Source organism: Lithobates pipiens, unplaced genomic scaffold (genome assembly GCF_037356315.1).
Source record: "Lithobates pipiens isolate NorthernLeopardFrog02 unplaced genomic scaffold, aLitPip1_a1.2 Scaffold_13, whole genome shotgun sequence".
NCBI lineage: Eukaryota > Metazoa > Chordata > Amphibia > Anura > Ranidae > Lithobates > Lithobates pipiens.
The window spans coordinates 302,591,160-302,609,886 of NW_027507718.1; the positions used below are offsets into that span (position 1 = coordinate 302,591,160).

The following is an 18,727-nucleotide window of genomic DNA, read 5'->3' on the forward strand; positions in this document are numbered from 1 at the left end:
TAATATAATCCCCAAAAGAACTTTAGAAACTTGTCTGAAATGCCAGCGTTTGGGGGTTAGGTCTCCCCGGGGGCAGTATATTGTAAGTGTGACAGTTTTGCTAACATGAAATTCAGTATATCAAATACATTTTCACATGCAGGTAAAAAATAACTAATTTATTATACTAGAAAAATTACATTTATATCTCCTAAAAATCAATCCTCACCTAACCCTGGGATTACAAATGCTAATTGTAGTTTCAATAAAAACTAAACTAAAATGCACCTGACCAAGTGGACTGCATTTGCAGCTTTAAATAGAAAAAAATATTTATAAACGGACAGTTTTTTCTAGAGGTGTATTCCAGTAAGATACTAATTATTTTACTTTGCTTATGTTGTAGGAAGAAAATCAAGGACAGCTTTTGGTCCTTGGTGCAACTAATCGTCCTCATTCATTGGATCCTGCATTACGGAGACCGGGGAGGTTTGACAAAGAGATAGAAATTGGAATTCCTAATTCTCCGGGACGTCTAGACATCCTCAGACGCACACTTATTAATGTTCCGCATCAGCTTTCATCGGAGGAACTGGTACAGTTGGCAGACAGTGCCCATGGCTACGTGGGGGCAGATTTAGTAGCTCTGTGCAAGGAGGCAGGTGAGTAGCTGAATTATTCATCTACAACAGAGCTAGCTGTGTGGCTTGTGAGATTTGTGTGACTGTCACATTCCTGTAATGATCACAGTAACTTTTACACAGGGGGCTCAATATGGTTATGTTCCAAAGATCCGCTGTACTAATCGCTCTTTATTTTTTCTTGAGAATGGTTATTTGGAATATAAATATTTTTCCATTAATGTGGTTTCTTGAAATGTGAGGGATGTCAGAATGTGGAATGATATTTTTAACCTATTTAAACAATAACAGCCTGCTATCATTTTGTTTGCAGGGGACATGTTTTTTTCCTAGTGTTCTTAGGTGATGGACCTCTTCTCCACTGTTAGATGTTTTACGTTTTTCTATGAAGGTTTTTCTCTCTTTGTCCCTGATGATTATGTTACCAAAGTAACTCTCCTGTCAGGATTCCTGTCGTAATATAGTGAGTGCAGCTTCTACTGCGGCTTCTGAGTTCTCGGCAGAGCCTTGGGGGCCGTTCCAAGACACCGCTCAATGGAATAAGTGGGAGCGGTCTGTAATACTAACATGTATTTATGCACTGTACGCACTCCTCTGGCACAATGTACAACATGTTAGGCACTTTACAGGTGCCGAGCTTTGGTCTGGAAGCTGCCAAGCTCTGTCCCTAAGAACCCTGTAAAGGTATGCTCACCATGGAGGGCAAAGCCAGGCTGGAGTATATCCTCCTGTTAAGTAGTTCTTTAACTATTCATCCCCAGGGTGCCTTTTTCCTTTTATTTCCTAAACCCTTGGAGTGTGTGAGAGCAGGCGACTACCTTTCCAGTGGTTGTGGCTGCGTCCTGTGTCCAGAACTACTATGCCTGCACCACTTTCCTCTTGTTGCGCCTAGTGTACTTGCACGACCTTGGATCTTATTGCACCTGTGAAGCCCTGGCACTCACTATATTTGTGCCTTCTCACTCTCATCTGGTTTACTGTGACTTCCTCTTCCTCTTTATGGGTGCATTTTTTTAACCAGCAACAGCTTTTGACTCTCCTTCATAAGCACAGTATAGCAGTTTCTCCGCACTGCCTGGGTTCACAATAGTGTACAAGTGCTGGGCACCAAGGCCTTCCCCTACATCATGAGTACCCCCTGGTGACAATATTTCACAAGTATAGCAGAGCACAAGCGAAAAGGGCAAGGCAGGTAGGGACTTATTGGTATTAAAAGTCCATATACATTCTACCTGACCTTGGCTTGGTATCAAAAGAGCCGCTAATTTTCCACTTTTTAATAAGTGATTAAACAGTACTGACTGGCATATTCAAGGCTTTGGATATCTTTTTATATCCTTTTCCATCTTTGCAAGGTTTCATTACCTTGTTACGCAGGTCTTTTGACTGTTATTTTCTACCTCCTCGTGTGGGAAATTAACCTTTTAATTGCCATTTTAACCTGTGTGTGCCACCTTCTGTGTCAGTACCAAGGCCAAACATTCCAGGGTATGAAAACTTTTTTATCATGGTCATTTGGGTGATTTCTGTTATCATTATAATTTAAAAATGATCCTAAAAACAATGTAATAATAAATGGCTTCATGTGATTGCTATCCTTAAATAAAATAGATTTTTTGGCATGATCAGTCATATTTTTCATATTAATGCCAACATTTCACAATTTCTGCCAGGGTGTGCAAACTTCTGAGCGCAACTGTAGATAGGAGGGATAAGTCATCGCTTTATGCGCATGATGCCCTACTATTCTTGGGTGATACTGATAATTTCCTTGTTTCTCTTATGTCCCTGATCCACACCTTTGGATCATTCTCAGGTTTTACTATTAATTTGGACAAATCCATCCTCTTTTCTCTGGACAATCCAACTCCGGTCCTCTCACCAAGTGCCCATCAAATTGCGGTTGTCTCCTCCTCTCGGAATTTGGGTATACACAAAAGTGGAGAACTATTTACAGTGTAATCTTGTTCCATTCTTTATAAATTTAAAACAAAAGTAAAATTTGTACAAAATTGCTCTTGTCCATAGTTAGCATACAAAACTTGTAAAAATGTACCGTATATACTCGAGTATAAGCCGAGATTTTCAGCCCTTTTTTTTAGGCTGAAAGTGCCCCCCTCGGCTTATACTCGAGTCACCGCCGCCTGCCTACCTGATCAGGCATGTCATGTAGACAGACGGTGGCCAGCGTGTCATAAAAACATACAGCGGCCATTCCAGTATTTAAAAGCCGAGCCTCCTCCTCGTCTGATAGGCAGAACACTCAATTTCCCAGCAGTCAGTTTTCAGCCTATCACGGACAGCCTATCATGGACATCCCCTCATCCTCATACCTCAGACGAGGATGAGTGGATGTCCGTGATAGGCTGAAAACTGACTGCTGGGAAATTGAGTGTTCTGCCTATCACAGACGAAGAGGAGGCGCGGCTTTTGAATACTGGAATGGCCGCCGTATGTTTTTATGACACGCTGATCGGTGGCTGCAGATGGGCACACGGAGGCATGCACAGGACACAAAGGATGAAGATTAGCACAGGTAGGCTGCAATGGACACAGGGAGGCATACACAGGACACAGGGAGGCATACACAGGACACAGTGAGGTAGGCAGATCTGCACAGGACACAGGGAGGCATACACAGGACACAGTGAGGTAGGCAGATCTGCACAGGACACAGGGAGGCATACACAGGACACAGTGAGGTAGGCAGATCTGCACAGGACACAGGGAGGCATACACAGGACACAGTGAGGTAGGCAGATCTGCACAGGACACAGGGAGGCATGCAATAGACACAGTGAGACATGCAGCTGCAGATGGGCATTGTTGACCCTCTTTGCCACTTACAGTAGCTGCTGCATTTCCCACCCCCGACTTATACTCGAGTCAATAAGTTTTCCCAGTTTTTTGTGGTAAATTAGGGGCCCCGGCTTATATTCGGATCGACCTATACTCGAGTATATACGGGTAAATTAGTAATTATACAGCTTGTATTTTCTATCCCCTCCAAATAACTCAACACACAGCCATTAATGCCTAAACCGCTGGCAACAAAAGTGAGTACACCCCTAAGTGGAAATGTCCAACTTGGGCCCAAAGTGTCAATATTTTGTGTGGCCACCATTATTTTCCAGCACTACCTTAACCCTCCTGGGCATGGAGTTCACCAGAGCTTCACAGGTCGCCACTGGAGTTCTCTTCCACTCCTCCATGACAACATCACAGAACTGATGGATTTTAGAGACCTTGCGCTCCTCCACCTTCCATTTGAGGATGCCCCACAGATGCTCAATAGGGTTTAGGTCTGGAGACATGCTTGGCCAGTCCATCACCTTTACCCTCAGCTTCTTTAGCAAGGCAGTGGTCATCTTGGAGGTGTGTTTGGGGTCGTTATGATGTTGGAATACTGCCCTGCGGCCCAGTTTCCAAAGGGAGGGGATCATGCTTTGCTTTAGAATGTCACAGTACATGTTGGCATTCATGGTTTCCTCAATGAACAGTAGCTCCCCAGTACCAGCAGCACTCATGCAGCCCCAGACCATGACACTTCCACCACCATGCTTGACTGTAGGCAAGACACACTTGTCTTTGTACTCATCACCTGGTTGCCGCCACACATGCTTGACACCATCTGCACCAAATAAATGGTCTCATCAGACCACAGGACATGGTTCCAGTAATCCGTGTCCTTAGTCTGCTTGTCTTCAGCAAACTGTTTGTGTGCTTTCTTGTACATCATCTTTAGAAGAGGCTTCCTTCTGGAAAGACAGCCATGCAGACCAATTTGATGCAGTGTACGGCGTATGGACTGAGCACCGAAAGGCTGACCCCCCACCCATTCAACCTCTGCAGCAATGCTGGCAACACTCATACATCTATTTCCCAAAGACAACCTCTGGATATGATGCTAAGCACGTGCACTCAACTACTTTGGGCGACCATGGAGATGCCTGTTCTGAGTGGACCCTTTCCTGTTAAACCGCTGTATTGTCTTGGCCACTGTGCTGCTGCTCAGTTTCAGGGTCTTGGCAATCTTCTTTAAGCCTAGGCCATCTTTATGTAGAGAAATAATTATTTTTTTCAGATCCTCAGAGAGTTCTTTGCCATGAGGTACCATGTTGAAATTCCAGTGACTAGTATGAGAGAATGAGAGCGATGACACCAATTTTAACACACCTGCTCCCCATTCACACCTGAGACCTTGTAACACAATCAAGTCACATGACACTGGGGAGGGACAATGGCTAATTGTGCTCAATTTGGACATTTTCACTTCTGGATGTACTCACTTTTGTTGCCAGCCATTTAGACATTAATGGCTGTGTAAATGTAAAGAGTATATCCGTGCTAGGAACTAAAATTTAATAAGCAGCTGTGCACTATAACGCAGACACCAGGCACGGATAATATATGTAAAAAGAGTGCAGCGCTAAAAATAAAAGTGTATTTGTGTGAATACAAATATACTAAAATGCAGATCATCAATTGTATATAAACAATAATAACTGTAAATAAAGTTTGAAGACACATATGCAAAATTATATCAAATGTGAGTAAAGTTTATATAAAGCTGGATTCCATCAAAGAAAGTCCCATTGGAGAAAATAGTTTTGAGAAATGATGATCATACACCTGACGGCGTGACACCCATCACCATAATCAAAAATGGAGGCTTACCGCTTGCCAACCAGGTGATGCATTTCAAAGCATGCACTTCTGACAAAGAAGTGTATGTTTTTAAACACGTCACCTTTTACTTACCAGTAAAATCTGTTTCTTTGTGTACAATATGGGACACAAGCCCCTCTTGGGGTTAACCGTTACTGGACCAGCCGCCGCAGTTATTCTGCGTCAGGTTTGCGCCCCTGCACGAACTGTCGTAGCTGTACGCAGGCTCTTTGAGACGCCTCCAGGGGAGCATGCCCGATGCGTGTCTCTGGAGCTGATGCAAGTGTCGGCGGGCGCGATGACCGCCGGGCACCCACGATCGCTTGTGACAGAGCGAGAACCGGGATCTGTGTGTGTAAACACAAAAATCCCGGTTCTCTCAGGGAAGCTGCCAGTGACATGTATACAGTAATCAGGGCATTTTTATAGCACTGATCGCTGTATAAATGTCACTGTTCCCAAAAATGTGTCAAAAGTCTCAGATTTTCTGCCACAATATCACAGTCCCGATAAAAATTGCTGATTGCCGCCATTACTAGTAAAAAAAAAAAATAATAAAAATGCCATAAATCTATCCCCTATTTTGTAGAAGCTATAACTTTTGTGCAACCAATCAATATACCTTATATTTACCAAAAATATGTAGAAGAATACATATTTGCCTAAACTGAGGGAAACATTTTTTTAAATTTTTTTTTATTTGGGATATTTGGAGGCCTGCTGCTGCTACTAATAGGTTGTGTCAGGTCGCATCACTTTTTATTTGGGATATTTATTATAGCAAAAAGTCAAAGATATTGTGTTTTTTTTTTTAAATTTTCGCTCTTCTTTTGTGTATACCACAAAAAAATAAAAAACGCACAGGTGATCAAATACCACCAAAATAAAGCTCTATTTGTGGGAAAAAAAGGACGTAAATTTTGTTTGGGTACAGCATTGCAGGACCGTGCAATTGTGAGTTAAAGCAACGCACTGCCATATCACAAAAATGGCCTGGTCAGGAAGGGGGTAAATTCTTCTGGGGCTGAAGTGGTTAAGGTTTATATGGGGCATTTCTCTGAAATCTTCTGTTTTTGCTAGTGTCTAGTCACCTAAAGGTAGCTGCATTTAACCCAATGGTAATGACTATAGATCCTGTGTTCTATACTTTTCTCCAAGAAATGGATTTTACTGATAAGCAAAAAATCCTATTATTCCTACTCCGTATTCTAGTGAAGCGATGAAACTTTTTCCAAATTTATTTCAGGTAAGCAATATGAGTTTCTCATTATAGTTGTAGATTTCAACAATGTTATAATGACAGAAATTGATGGATGGCCCCCTTTTGGGGTGCAATTTCATAGCTGTCTTTATCCTTTTGGCAAGTTACTGCAGGAGCTTGGCTCAATAGACATATGAGGGTTTATTTGCTAAAGCTGGAGAGTGCAAAATCAGGCTCACTTCTGCGTAGAAACCAATCAGCTTCCAGGTTTTATTGCCAAAGCTTAATTGAAAAAGCTGAGGTTAGAAGCTGATTGGCTATCATGCACTGCTGCCCCAGACTTTGAGTGCACCAACTTAAAGAGGAACTGCAGTCTGCTCACATAAGGGGTAGGGGAATGTGGGGTGTGATTAGCCCTTTGCAATAGTATATAACTCTGCGTGTTACAGATACTCTTTGTCGGTCTGAGCCTGGCTCCTACCATGTTGAGGGTCAAAAGATGTTGGAGAGTTTAATCTTTAAGTGTACGGAATTCGGGAGAGAGTGTGAAAGCCAGCCATGGCTGCCATGTTTTGTTAAAATTTGTGCTGTTTTCATGTTTGGTTGCCACAATCTCCTCTATCTTGTAGATATATTGTACTCTGTTAAGCCAGTCTGTAATACCCGGGACTTTGGTTGTTTTCCAGTGATTTGGTATCAGTGTTTTAGCAGCCGTGAGTAGATGTCGGGTCCGCGATTTTTTGTAGCGGCTTAAATTGATGGGGACCAGATTGATCAAGCATGTGGCTGCATTAAATTCCAGGCGAGTTTCTGTTATGTGTTTTATCCCGGTTCTAATTGCCTCCCAATAGGTTCGTATTAGAGGACATTCCCACCATATGTGCATGAAGGTGCCTGTATGTATTTTACATCTCCAGCATGTGTTTGAGGTGGAGGGAGACCATCTCCTGGCTTTTTGTGGTGTAATATACCATTGAGCGAGAATTTTATAGGATATTTCCTGGTATTTGGAGCTTAAGGAGCACTTGTGTGCCAAAATGCATGCCTTATTCCATTGCTGATCAGATATACTGGTCTTAAGATCATATTCCCACTTTGTTTTGAGTTTAGTTTTGTCATCCTGTGACGCTTGAGTTAACACCGAGTATGCAAGAGATGTGGTGTTTGCTATTGGTGATCTCTGTAGACATATATTTTCAATCTGAGTTAATGGGAGGCAAAATTGATGCTTGTGTTTGTTATTTACCAGGAAGTCCTTTAGCTGGATGTAAAACCAACTTCCAGGAAACAGCTCAACCACCTCGGCGGTTAGTGTTTCGAATGTCTTGACTTGTGGACCTGATGTTATTTTATATATACTGTGACTCGGTGCTTGCCAAATATGCTTCAGAAATATCCCTCCACCGAGTCTGGCTGCAACCATTTTAACTGTGGGCGGCTGAAGCTGTTGCCTGTTCACTTCCTGGATTTACACAGACACACCTCCAGCTCTGCAGCTCTCATTGGTCCTCTTATGACCCCCCCCCCCCCCCCCTCCCAGCAAGCTCTCATGAAAGTGAGAGAGAGCTTTGCATGATGTTATAAGCCTAGGCTTTTTACCAGACAAGAAACAGGAAGTGGGCTGTATAAGGTATTTACTGGCACAAAAAAAATGTTTTACTATCCAAAGTTAAACCTTCAAGGGCAGAAGATTTAAAAGGTGGAAAGTTTAAAAAATGACTGAAGTTCCACTCTAAGTAAATCTATCTTGTTTTTCCAAAACACAAGCAACTTTGTCTAGGATACATTTAGCAATGGGCTTCCCTATTTTTATACCATTATTTTATAAGGTTAAAAAATGGCTAAGGGAATTTCGGATAATTCTCCATTGATAAAACACTTAAAAATACTACTAGAGATGTTTCTCTTTCTTGGAGATAAATCCCCTGTTGGTTAAGTGTGTTCCCTGTGTCTCCTTCTATTCATTCTGCCCTTATTGATTTTAAAGGTGGAATAATTCTATGGGTTCTCTATCAGTGGTCTGGAATCTTATATCTGAGGACTACTTGTGAAAGGAATCTTGGCTGTGTGATTGCACAGTCCTGAACACAGACAGTGTAAGTTCAGGGACATGTACCCACACCCATGCAGATGTCTTATTGGGAGCAGCGCTGTGTTAGTGCAGATGCTGTGTCCCAATTGATATCAAGGGGACTGACTGTATGGGGATGCACAGAACACCTGTGTGGGTAAACATGGCATCGCACGGGTGCATGCTGTAGTACGCCCCATATGAATGAGGCCTTAAAGTAAATACAAAAGACTAGGATAGGAATCTACATTGTACATTGTACAAGTGAAGAGGGTGGAATGGAGAGTTATCAATAATCCATCTACTATTTTTAAAGAAGGATTCAGTGAAAAAAATTGCATTGACCTAAGCCTAACGCAATCATTTTTTTTAAAGCAGTATTATTTGGAAGGGGAAGAAAAGAAGACGTTTATTAGCAATAGCAAGGGCTTATCAGCCATCTGCATATATAGGCGAAATGGAAAATGAAATGGCATAGTATTTAGTTCTACCTCTGATATAGTAGTTACATTCTACCGATTTTACAGAAATAGAAAGAGCTAAAAAACAGGCCTTTCCTAATAATATGGACCTGGAGGTATGGCCTTTCAGCAAACATATCTAAGATTTCTAAATACATTCTCTTGCTATCACTGCAAGATTCTATTAATTCATCCTTTGCGCCAAATTTATTACCAGCCCCTATGCATGAAGTAATACTGGTGGCTATAATGAAACCAGTAATGAAAAGTAAGGATGCAAAGGGGCTGATTTACTAAAACTGCAGAGTGCAAAATCTGGTGCATCTGTGCATAGAAAGAAAATACAGAAACCAATAGGTTCCAAACCCACACAAACCAGTAACCAAAAAACAAACAAACCACAATAGAGTTGCATGTTGTAACCTATAACGTGAAAAAGAAAGAAACCATGCTCATATATCATAAATGACATATTGTAAATTACCATAGTGAACAAACAAATACATCTATTATAAAAAACATAAAAATTGTGATGTCCATGTACAGATCCCACATGTGAGTATAGGAAAGGTTCCTCTCCACCCGAATGCAGACACACAATGCACTCACCAGACTTAATTGACCCCATTACAGGAAATCAAATTGCGCATATGGGAAAATCCAAGATGTCATACATGAAGTCACAGGAATGAATCCAAACCGCTGCTTTCATTCAGTATATTATTAGATAGCGTATTCAAAGCTCCAGTATTGCCATATAGAGAGGGAGAAGAAAGGATACTCTCATGGTGCAGTATTTCAAATCGTTATTTAACCACTTTCAGATCGGACCATTTTACTGGCTTAAGACCAGACCACTTTTTGCGATTCGGCACTGCATCGTTTTAACTGACAATTGCGCGGTAGTGCGACATGGCTCCCAAACAAAATTGACGTTCTTTTTTTCCCCACAAATAGAGATTTCTTTTGGTGGTATTTGATCACCCCTGCGGTTTTCATTTTTTGCGTTATAAACAAAAAAAGAGCGGCAATTTTGAAAGAAAAAAAACGCATTATTTTTTACATTTTGCTATAATAAATATCCCCCAAAAATATATAAAAAAATAATTTTTTTCCTCAGTTTAGGCCGATACGTATTCTTATACATATTTTTGGTAAAAAAAATCGCAATAAGCGATTATTGATTGATTTGAGAAAAATTTATAGCGTTTACAAAATAGAGGTTAGTTTTATGGCATTTTTAGTAATATTTTTTTTTTTTACTAGTAATGGTGGCGATCAGTGATTTTTATTGTGACTGCGACATGGCGGACACCTTGGACATTTTTGACACATTTTGGGACCATTGTCATTTATACAGCAATCAGTGCTATACAAATGCAGTGATTCCTGTGTAAATGACACTGGCAGTGAAGGGGTTAACCAGGGGGTGGCAGTGTTACTAACTGTGGGGAGCGTGGCTGTGTGTTAGTAAATAGTGATCTCTGCTCCAATCACAGAGAGCAGAGATCAGTGTCACTTGTTGCTAGGCAGAACTGGGAAATGCTGTTTACTTCCGCATGTCCCCGTTCAGCCTCCCTGTGAGACGATCGCGGGTATCGTCGCGACCGGACTCACGGGGGTCCCCGACTGGTGCACATACGCGATGGCACAGCGGCATTCTTAAAGGGACGTACCTGTACGCCCTCATTTGTGCCCGTGTCATTCTGCCGACGTACATTGTCGTGCTCCAGTCGGCAAGTGATTAAAAAGAAGGTTGTATTGCGCTTACATCATAGAAGACTGGTATCAGCATGTATTGTATAGGAATCACCAGTTAGTGCTCCACCTGCATTTCAGCTGACCAGAAAGGATATATTTCAAACACTACCCAGCACAACAACGTACCCATACATTGGTACTTTTACGCTAAATACAGGGGTTATGGCAGCAGCTATTCTCTTTAAGATAAAAGTGGTCTCGTGGTGAATTTGCCGCAAGATAAATTTTATCGATGGCGCGAGAGGTGCCAGCCCCTCTCCCGCTGAGCTCCGGTCATCTCCCCCGCTCACCGGACCCGACGGTACCAGCGGAGACGATCGCGTCCTTTCTCGTGGATGCCTGGCTGTTGAGTGAGGGGAATGTGGCCCCCGCTCAGCTTCATAGCTTTGGAGGGCGGAAGCGACGTCAAAGTAACTTACGCCCATAGCTCTAAAAAGAAGACATTTTTTTTGTTTTTGTTTTTCAAGTAACATTTTTTATTTATTGCATTTTAGTGTAAATATGAGATCTGTTTTTTTTTTTTACCCCAGATCTCATATTTAAGAGGTCCTGTCATGCTTTTTTTTCTATTACAAGGGATGTTTACATTCCTTGTAATAGGAATAAAAGTGACCCAAAACATATATTTTTTTAAAAAGACAGTGTCAAAATAAAAAGTAAAATAAATAAGAAAAAGAAGCGAACGCATACATGAGTAGCGCCCGCATATGAAAACCGTGTTTAAACCACACATGTGAGCTATCGCCGTGATCGTTAGAGTGAGAGCAATAATTCTAGCCATAGACCTCCTCTGTTTGTTGCCATTCCACGAGCTGGCGCCATTTTGAAGCGTGACATGTTGGGTTTCAATTTACTCGGCATAACATTGTCTTATTTTTTTATTCAAAAAAGTGTATTTGTTCCAAAAAAAGTGCGCTTGTAAGACCGCTGCACAAATACAGTGTGACAAAAAGTATTGCAACGGTCGTCATTTTATTCTCTAGGGTGTTAGAAAAAAATATATAATGTTTGGGGGTTCTAAGTAATTTTTTAGCAAAAGAAAATGATTTTAACTTGTAAACAACAAGTGTTAAAAAGAGGCCTTAAGTGGTTAAAATAATTAAGACACTAGCTTGTTAGATTGACTTATGTCAAATTAACAAGTTGGAAAACGTTTGTTGATCAGCAGGGTGAAACTTACTATGGCCAGCTTCAGTTTAATGATGATTTAAACTTAATTGGTATTTTCCTTTAATATTCAGTGATTTCTATTAAGGCTTTTGTATGACACTCACAGAGCCTTTAAAAAGTATTCATACCCCTTGAAATTTTCCACATTTTGTCATGTTATAACCAAAAAGGTAAATGCCTTTTATTGGGATTTTATGTGATAGACCAACACAAAGGGGCATAATTGTGAAGTGGAAGGAAAATAATAAATGGTTTCACATTTTTTTTTATAAATAAATAAATATCTGAAAAGTATTGTGTGTATTTGTATTCAACCCCCTTTACTCTGATACCCCTAAATAAAATCTAGTGGAACCAATTGCCTTCAGAAGTCACCTAAGGCCCCTTTCACACGGCTGTGACTTGAAAGTCACGTGATTTTGCCACAATTTTTCCGTGATTTTGAGCCTGCGATTTTGCCACAATTTCAGGGAATGCCTGTGTAAACTTGAGGTCTATAAACCTCAAATCACATTAAAATCAGACCAAAGTAGTACAGGGACTACTTTGGAGTCAGTGTGACTTGAAGTCGCACAGATATGATTGATACTCATTGGAAATCATGGGTTACGACTTGTCTTGTGACTTTGCAAGTGTAAAAGAGGTCTAATTAGTAAACAGAGTCCAACTGTGTGTAAATTAATATCAGTATAAATACAGCTGTTCTGTGAAGCCCTTGGAAGATTGTTAGAGCATCTTAGTGAACAAACAGCATCATGAAGGCCGAGGAACACACTAGACAGGTCTGGGATAAAGTTGTTGAGAAGATTAAAGCAGGGTTAGGTTATAAAAAAAAAATCCTAAGCTTTAAACATCTCATGGAGCACTGTTCAATCCATCATCTGAAAATGGAAAGAGTATTGCACAACTGCAAACCTACCAAGACATGGCCATCTACCTAAACTGACAGGCCGGGCAAGGAGAGCATTATTCAGAGAAGTAGCCAAGAGGCCCATGGTAACTCTGGAGGAGCTGCAGAGATCCACAGCTCAGGTGGGAGAATCTGTTCACAGAACAACTATTAGTCGTGCATTCCACAAATCTTTCCTTTGTGGAAGAGTGGCAAGAAGAAAGCCATTGTTGAAAGAAAGCCATAATAAGTCCCTTTTGTAGTTTACGAGAAGCCATGTGGTGGAGACAGCAAACATATGAAAAAAGGTGCTCTGGTCAAATGAGACCAACCTTGAACAATTTGGCCTAAAAGCAAAACGCTATGTGTGGTGGAAAACTAACACTGCACATCACTCTGAACACACCATCCCCACCGTCAAACATAGTGGTGGCAGCATCATGTTGTGGGGATGCTTTACTTCAGCAGGGACAGGGAATCTGGGCAGAGTTGATGAGAAGATAGATGATGCCAAATACAGGGCAATCTTAGAAGGAAACCTGGTTGAGTATGCAAAAACTTTGAGACTGGGGTGGATGTTCATCTTCTAGCAGAACAATGACCCTAAACATACAGCCAGAGCTACAGTGGAAAGGTTTAGATCAAAGCATATTCATGTGTTAGAATGGCCCAGTCAAAGTCCAGACCTAAATCCAATTGAAAATCTTTGGCAAGAATTGAAAATTGCTGTTCACAGACCCTCTCCACCCAATCTGACAGAGCTTGAGCTATTTTGCAAAGAAGAATGGGCAAAAATATCACTCTCTCGGTGTGCAAAACTGGTAGAGACATCTCCAAAAAGACTTGCAGCTGTAATTGCAGTATTGACTCAGGGGGGGCTGAATACAAACGCACACTTTTCACATATTTATTTGTAAACAATTTTGAAAACCATTTATCATTTTCCTTCAGCTTCACAATTTTGTGCCACTTTGTGTTGGTCTATCACATCAAAATACATTTAAAAAGGAAGTAAAGCCTAAAAAAAAAAAATACACCCTGCAAGGCAAAGTCGTAATGAGCTAGTATGCACAGCACACTAGCTCTTTATGAATAACTTACCTGAGATCGAAGCCACCGAAGCGACCCTCGTTCGCCTCCCCTGCCGGCGCCATCTATCCCAGAGCGATTTCCGGGTATCACGGCTTCGGCACTGTGACTGGCCGGAGCTGCCATGATGTCACTCCGAAGCATGCATGTGGGAGCCGTCAATGATGGCATGTTCGCCTTCACTAACTGCATGGTCAATGCGCCTGCGCCGTTGTTTACAGCACGCATGCGCCATAGACGGCAGTGCCCGGTTTTTGTACAATATCTCCTTAACCGTGTAGGTTAAGGAGATATTTCTTGCACCTACAGGTAAGCCTTAATCTGGGCTTACCTGTAGGTTAAAGTGGTCCCAGAGGGTTTACAACCACTTTACATTTTTGGCTGTAACATGACAAAATGTGGAAAATTTCAAGGGGGTATGAATACTGCTACATACAGTACATACCGAGGGATATGCTTTACCTCCTCTATCTTTACTCTGCTTAATCTCCCTAAAGGCATGTAACTCTCCTCAAAGTGTTATTAAACCCTTCATCATACAAAAATACAGTTAACAGTATTGTTATCATTACAGGATTTGCCTATCGCTTTAGACTGTAAAACATTGCTGTAAGTTTAGAAGGCTGAGCTAATATTAGTGCTTGCATTTCTGGGTTCTATTCCACTTACCACCTCTGACATTAGGTCATGTTTCTAAGTCTAAATAAGGTGTAATAAGTAATCGGATAAACTCAAGTAGTATAATAATTAATGATCAGTTTATACAATAATGTTCAGTGTCTATTTTCTGGCTAAAACACAACTTACAGTAGCTACTATAAACAGCTACTGAAATAAATATTTCTCCTAAACTGTTATGTACGTGACTTTTATCTCATACAATTCAATGAGATTAGTAACCCAAATCTGTTGACATTCAAAAGCCATCAACTGAAGAAAATACCACACAGGTCCTTAACCACTTCAATATCGGGCACTTAAACACCTTCCTGCCCAGACCAATTTTGAGCTTTCAGCGCTGTCGCACTTTGAATGACAATTGCGCGGTCATGCTACACTGTACCCAAATGAAATTTTTATCATTTTTTTCCCACAAATAGAGCTTTCTTTTGGTGGTATTTGATCACCTCTACGGTTTTTATTTTTTGCGCTACAAATAAAAAAATACAGAAAATTTTGAAAAAAAAATTTTTTTTGTTTCAGTTTCAAAACTTTGTAAATAAGTAAGTTTTCTCCTTCACTGATGGGGCTACACTGATGGGCACTGATAAGGCGGCACTGATGGGCACCAATGATGTGGCACCAATGAAGTGGCACTGATGAGGTGGCATTGATGGACACTGATATGTGGCACTGATAGGCGGCACTGATAGGCGGCACTGATGGGCGACACGGATGGACACTGATAGGTGGCACAAATTGGCACTGATAGCTGGCACGGATTGGCATGGATGGGTGGCACAGATGGGCATGGATAGGCGGCACAGATGGGCATGGGTGGGCACTGATAGGCGGCACAGGTGGGCACTGATAGGCGGCACAGGTGGGCACTCATAGGCGGCACAGGTGGGCACTCATAGGCGGCACAGGTGGGCACTCATAGGCGGCATTGGTGTTATACTGTACTAATGGATGCCAATCAGTGCCAAACAATAATGCATGCCAATTAGTGATGCCCATTATGGGCACTGATTGGCATCCATTGTGCTGACTGGCATCCCTGGTGGTCTAGGGAGGATTACCTTTTCCCTGGTGGTCTGGTGGCGTCCCTGGTGGTCCAGTGTGGGCATCCTCGGGGGGGCTGTGCTGATAATCGATCAGCACAGACCCCCCCTGTCAGAGGAGCAGCCGATCGGCTCTCCTCTACTCGCGTCTGACAGACGTGAGTGAGGAAAAGCCGATCACCGGCTCTTCCCATTTACACTGTGATCAGCCGTGATTGGACACGGCTGATCACGTGGTCCGTCGGAGACTCTTTACCGAGATCGTAGTTGCCGGGTGTTAGACTGACACCCCGCAACAACGATCTCCGCGATGCGGGCCCCCGGGGGCGCGCCGCGGCTCATAATCCTGATCACGTCGTATGACGTCCGATCAGGATTATGAAACCACTTTGCCCCCGTCAATTGCCTATAGGGCCGGCGGCAAGTGGTTAAAGATACTAATGTCTTTCATTTTTGCTAGCATGTGGCATTGCTATTCAAGGTATTTGCCATATCCTCTGCACACTAAAATAAGGGTAGGGGAACCCAAGCCTGGCATGGTCAGTCAAATTCCAGTATGTTAAAACTCTCCACAACCCAGTGTGAAAGATGCCTATTCTCTTAGGGCCAGTTTACATCACATGCAGTCCATTCCTTATTTTTTTTTTGCTCCAAAAATGCATAGATAGTAGGTTATATGGTTTTCAATGGCATATTTCACACACCACTGTTCCAGTGCATTCCAGTTTCAGAAAAAAAAAGTAGAGCATGCTGCATTTTTTCAGCACTGGACTCTACTGGAAAATGGTATAATGCATCATAAACACATTGGAACACACCTAAATGCACCAAAAATGCACTGGAATACACGTCCTTATTAAAGGTTAAGAAAAAAGAGGGGGGAGGGAATGCTCTGGACCGCATCAACAACGTGCTGAAACTCATCAAAAACGCCAAAAATGTGCATTCCAGAAAAGCATCTGGAATGCATCCGGACGGCGTTTCTATGGTGTAAACTGCCCATTATTCCAGAACTCAAACTACTACCCCACCCCTGGTTAAGACTGGCTATGACATAGCTTCAGATCTTTATGCCAGATGGCAATTTAACATGGCCTATAATGAATTACTGTATATTCCTTTCAAGATTTCTACAGGGTCTGTCAGTGCCTCTTCTCTTTGTAAATCTACGAGGGACTGTAAGGGTTCTAAAGAGCATTAACTAGACAATGAACAAGAATGCACAACACCCCTCTTTAGCCTAGAGCTGTGCTTTTTTTGTTTTTAGACCCTACACGATTTACTTTAATTAGCCCCACCCTAGCTTAGTATGAAGGTCATTGCTTAGTGGGAAAAGGAAGCCAGCATTTAAGTGTTCATTTTCGATAGAAAAATAACAAATGAAGCCATTCTTTTCTAGGCTGGACTGACTCTCTTCATTTGTAACAAATTTATCTGTACCTAACTGATAGCTAATTTATGTACCATATGGTATGACTTAAGACTTACATAGCAAAGGTATTATTGCTTTGCTACTCTATATTTAAAAAAGACGAGCAAAAATGTTTCTTTTCAATTATGTAAATTCTGTCAAAACTTGTGGATCTATACTCTACCTTTGTTTTTCAATCCTATCAACTCTTTTTCTCTTATGAACAGGATCACTGATTGTCTGGCTCTGCCAGAATAATAGGCCTCCATGCCTTTTGGGTGGAGAGCACATCACCAATGCTACAGAATTGGTCACATGGCCCATACTGCAGAATGGTTGTGGAATTCTACTTTACATATTTATCATTACAAAGTAGAAGTTTTTAACATTGCAATATTATGTGAACAGTATAAGTCTATTTTAACCACTGGAGATCCATGCTATAGCTAAATGACAGCTACAGCGCGGACCTCCTTTGCCGGGACTACGTCTATTGACGTCGTCCCGTGCACGAGCGGCCTGAGGGGCGCGCGCGGCACGCTCTGTGATCGGCGAGTCTATGAGACTCGCCTGATCACGGATCCGAGCAAGGGGTCGATCCCGACCCCTTACCACGTGATCAGCTGTCAACCAATGACAGCTGATCATGTGATACAACGGAGCCGGCAATCGGCTACTTTTCCTCCTCGCGCTGACAGCGCGAGGAGAAAAAAAAAGAGAGCCGATCACCGGCAGCCGTGATCGGGACATCAGTCCCGATCACGGCCAGCTTACCAGTACCCACCTGCCCCCTGCCAGTGCCACCTCAGGAATAAATAAGTGCCCCCCGTCAGTGCCGCACATCAGTGCCCACAGTGCCACCCATCAGTGCCCACAATCTGTCTCAACAACGGTGCTGCACCCCAGTGCCACATATCCATGCCCATCAGTGTCATCTACCAGTGCCCATCAGTGCCGCCCATCAGTGCCCAGCAGTGCCACCTATCAGAGCCACCTATCAGTGCCCATCAGTCCCATCTATCAGTGGTACCTATCGGTGCCCCTTAGTGCCACCCATCCGTGCCATCTTATCTGTGCCCATCTTTGCCCATCAGTGCCGCCTTATCTGTGCCCATCAGTACTGCCTTATCTGTGCCTATTGGTGCCACCTAATCTGTGCCTATTAGTGCCGCCTTAACTATGCCTATCAGTGACCACCAGTGCAGCCTACTGGTGCCGCCTCATCAGCGCACTTCAATTAAGGAGAAAAATTACCTGTTTGCTAAATTTTAAAACAAACTATTAAACATGATTTTTTTTTTGCATCTTTTTTTGTTTGTTTAGCAAAAAATAAAACTCCCAGCTGTAATTAAATACCACCAAAAGAAAGCTCTATTTGTGGGAAAAAAAATTATAAAAATTTCATTTGGGTACAGTGTTGTATGCCCGCGCAATTGTCATTCAAAGTGCATCAGCGCTGAAAGCTGAAAATTGGTCTGAGCAGGAGGGGGGTATAAGTGCCCAGTAAGCAAGTGGTTAAAGCAGAAATAAAGTCCCACTGTGAAAAAAAAATGCAAGGAGGACACGTTTAAGCCTCTTTTTCCCCCCAAAAAAACACTTCTGCATGACACATGCACCGGCATGCAGAGAATAGAGCCTGGTGGCAGGAGTGATGTACAGTAG

At 42.2% G+C, this 18,727-nt stretch overlaps 1 protein-coding gene across 2 annotated transcripts in view; it reads left to right on the forward strand.

The window, feature by feature from the left end:
• AFG2A (AAA ATPase AFG2A) overlaps positions 1 to 18,727 on the forward strand; it is a 595,306-nt gene that overhangs the window by 56,233 nt on the left and 520,346 nt on the right. For both annotated transcript variants that reach the window (XM_077476871.1, XM_077476870.1), the window contains exon 9: positions 386 to 641. In XM_077476871.1, the coding sequence (XP_077332997.1) occupies positions 386 to 641 (256 nt within the window). The remainder of the gene's footprint in view (positions 1 to 385; positions 642 to 18,727) is intronic.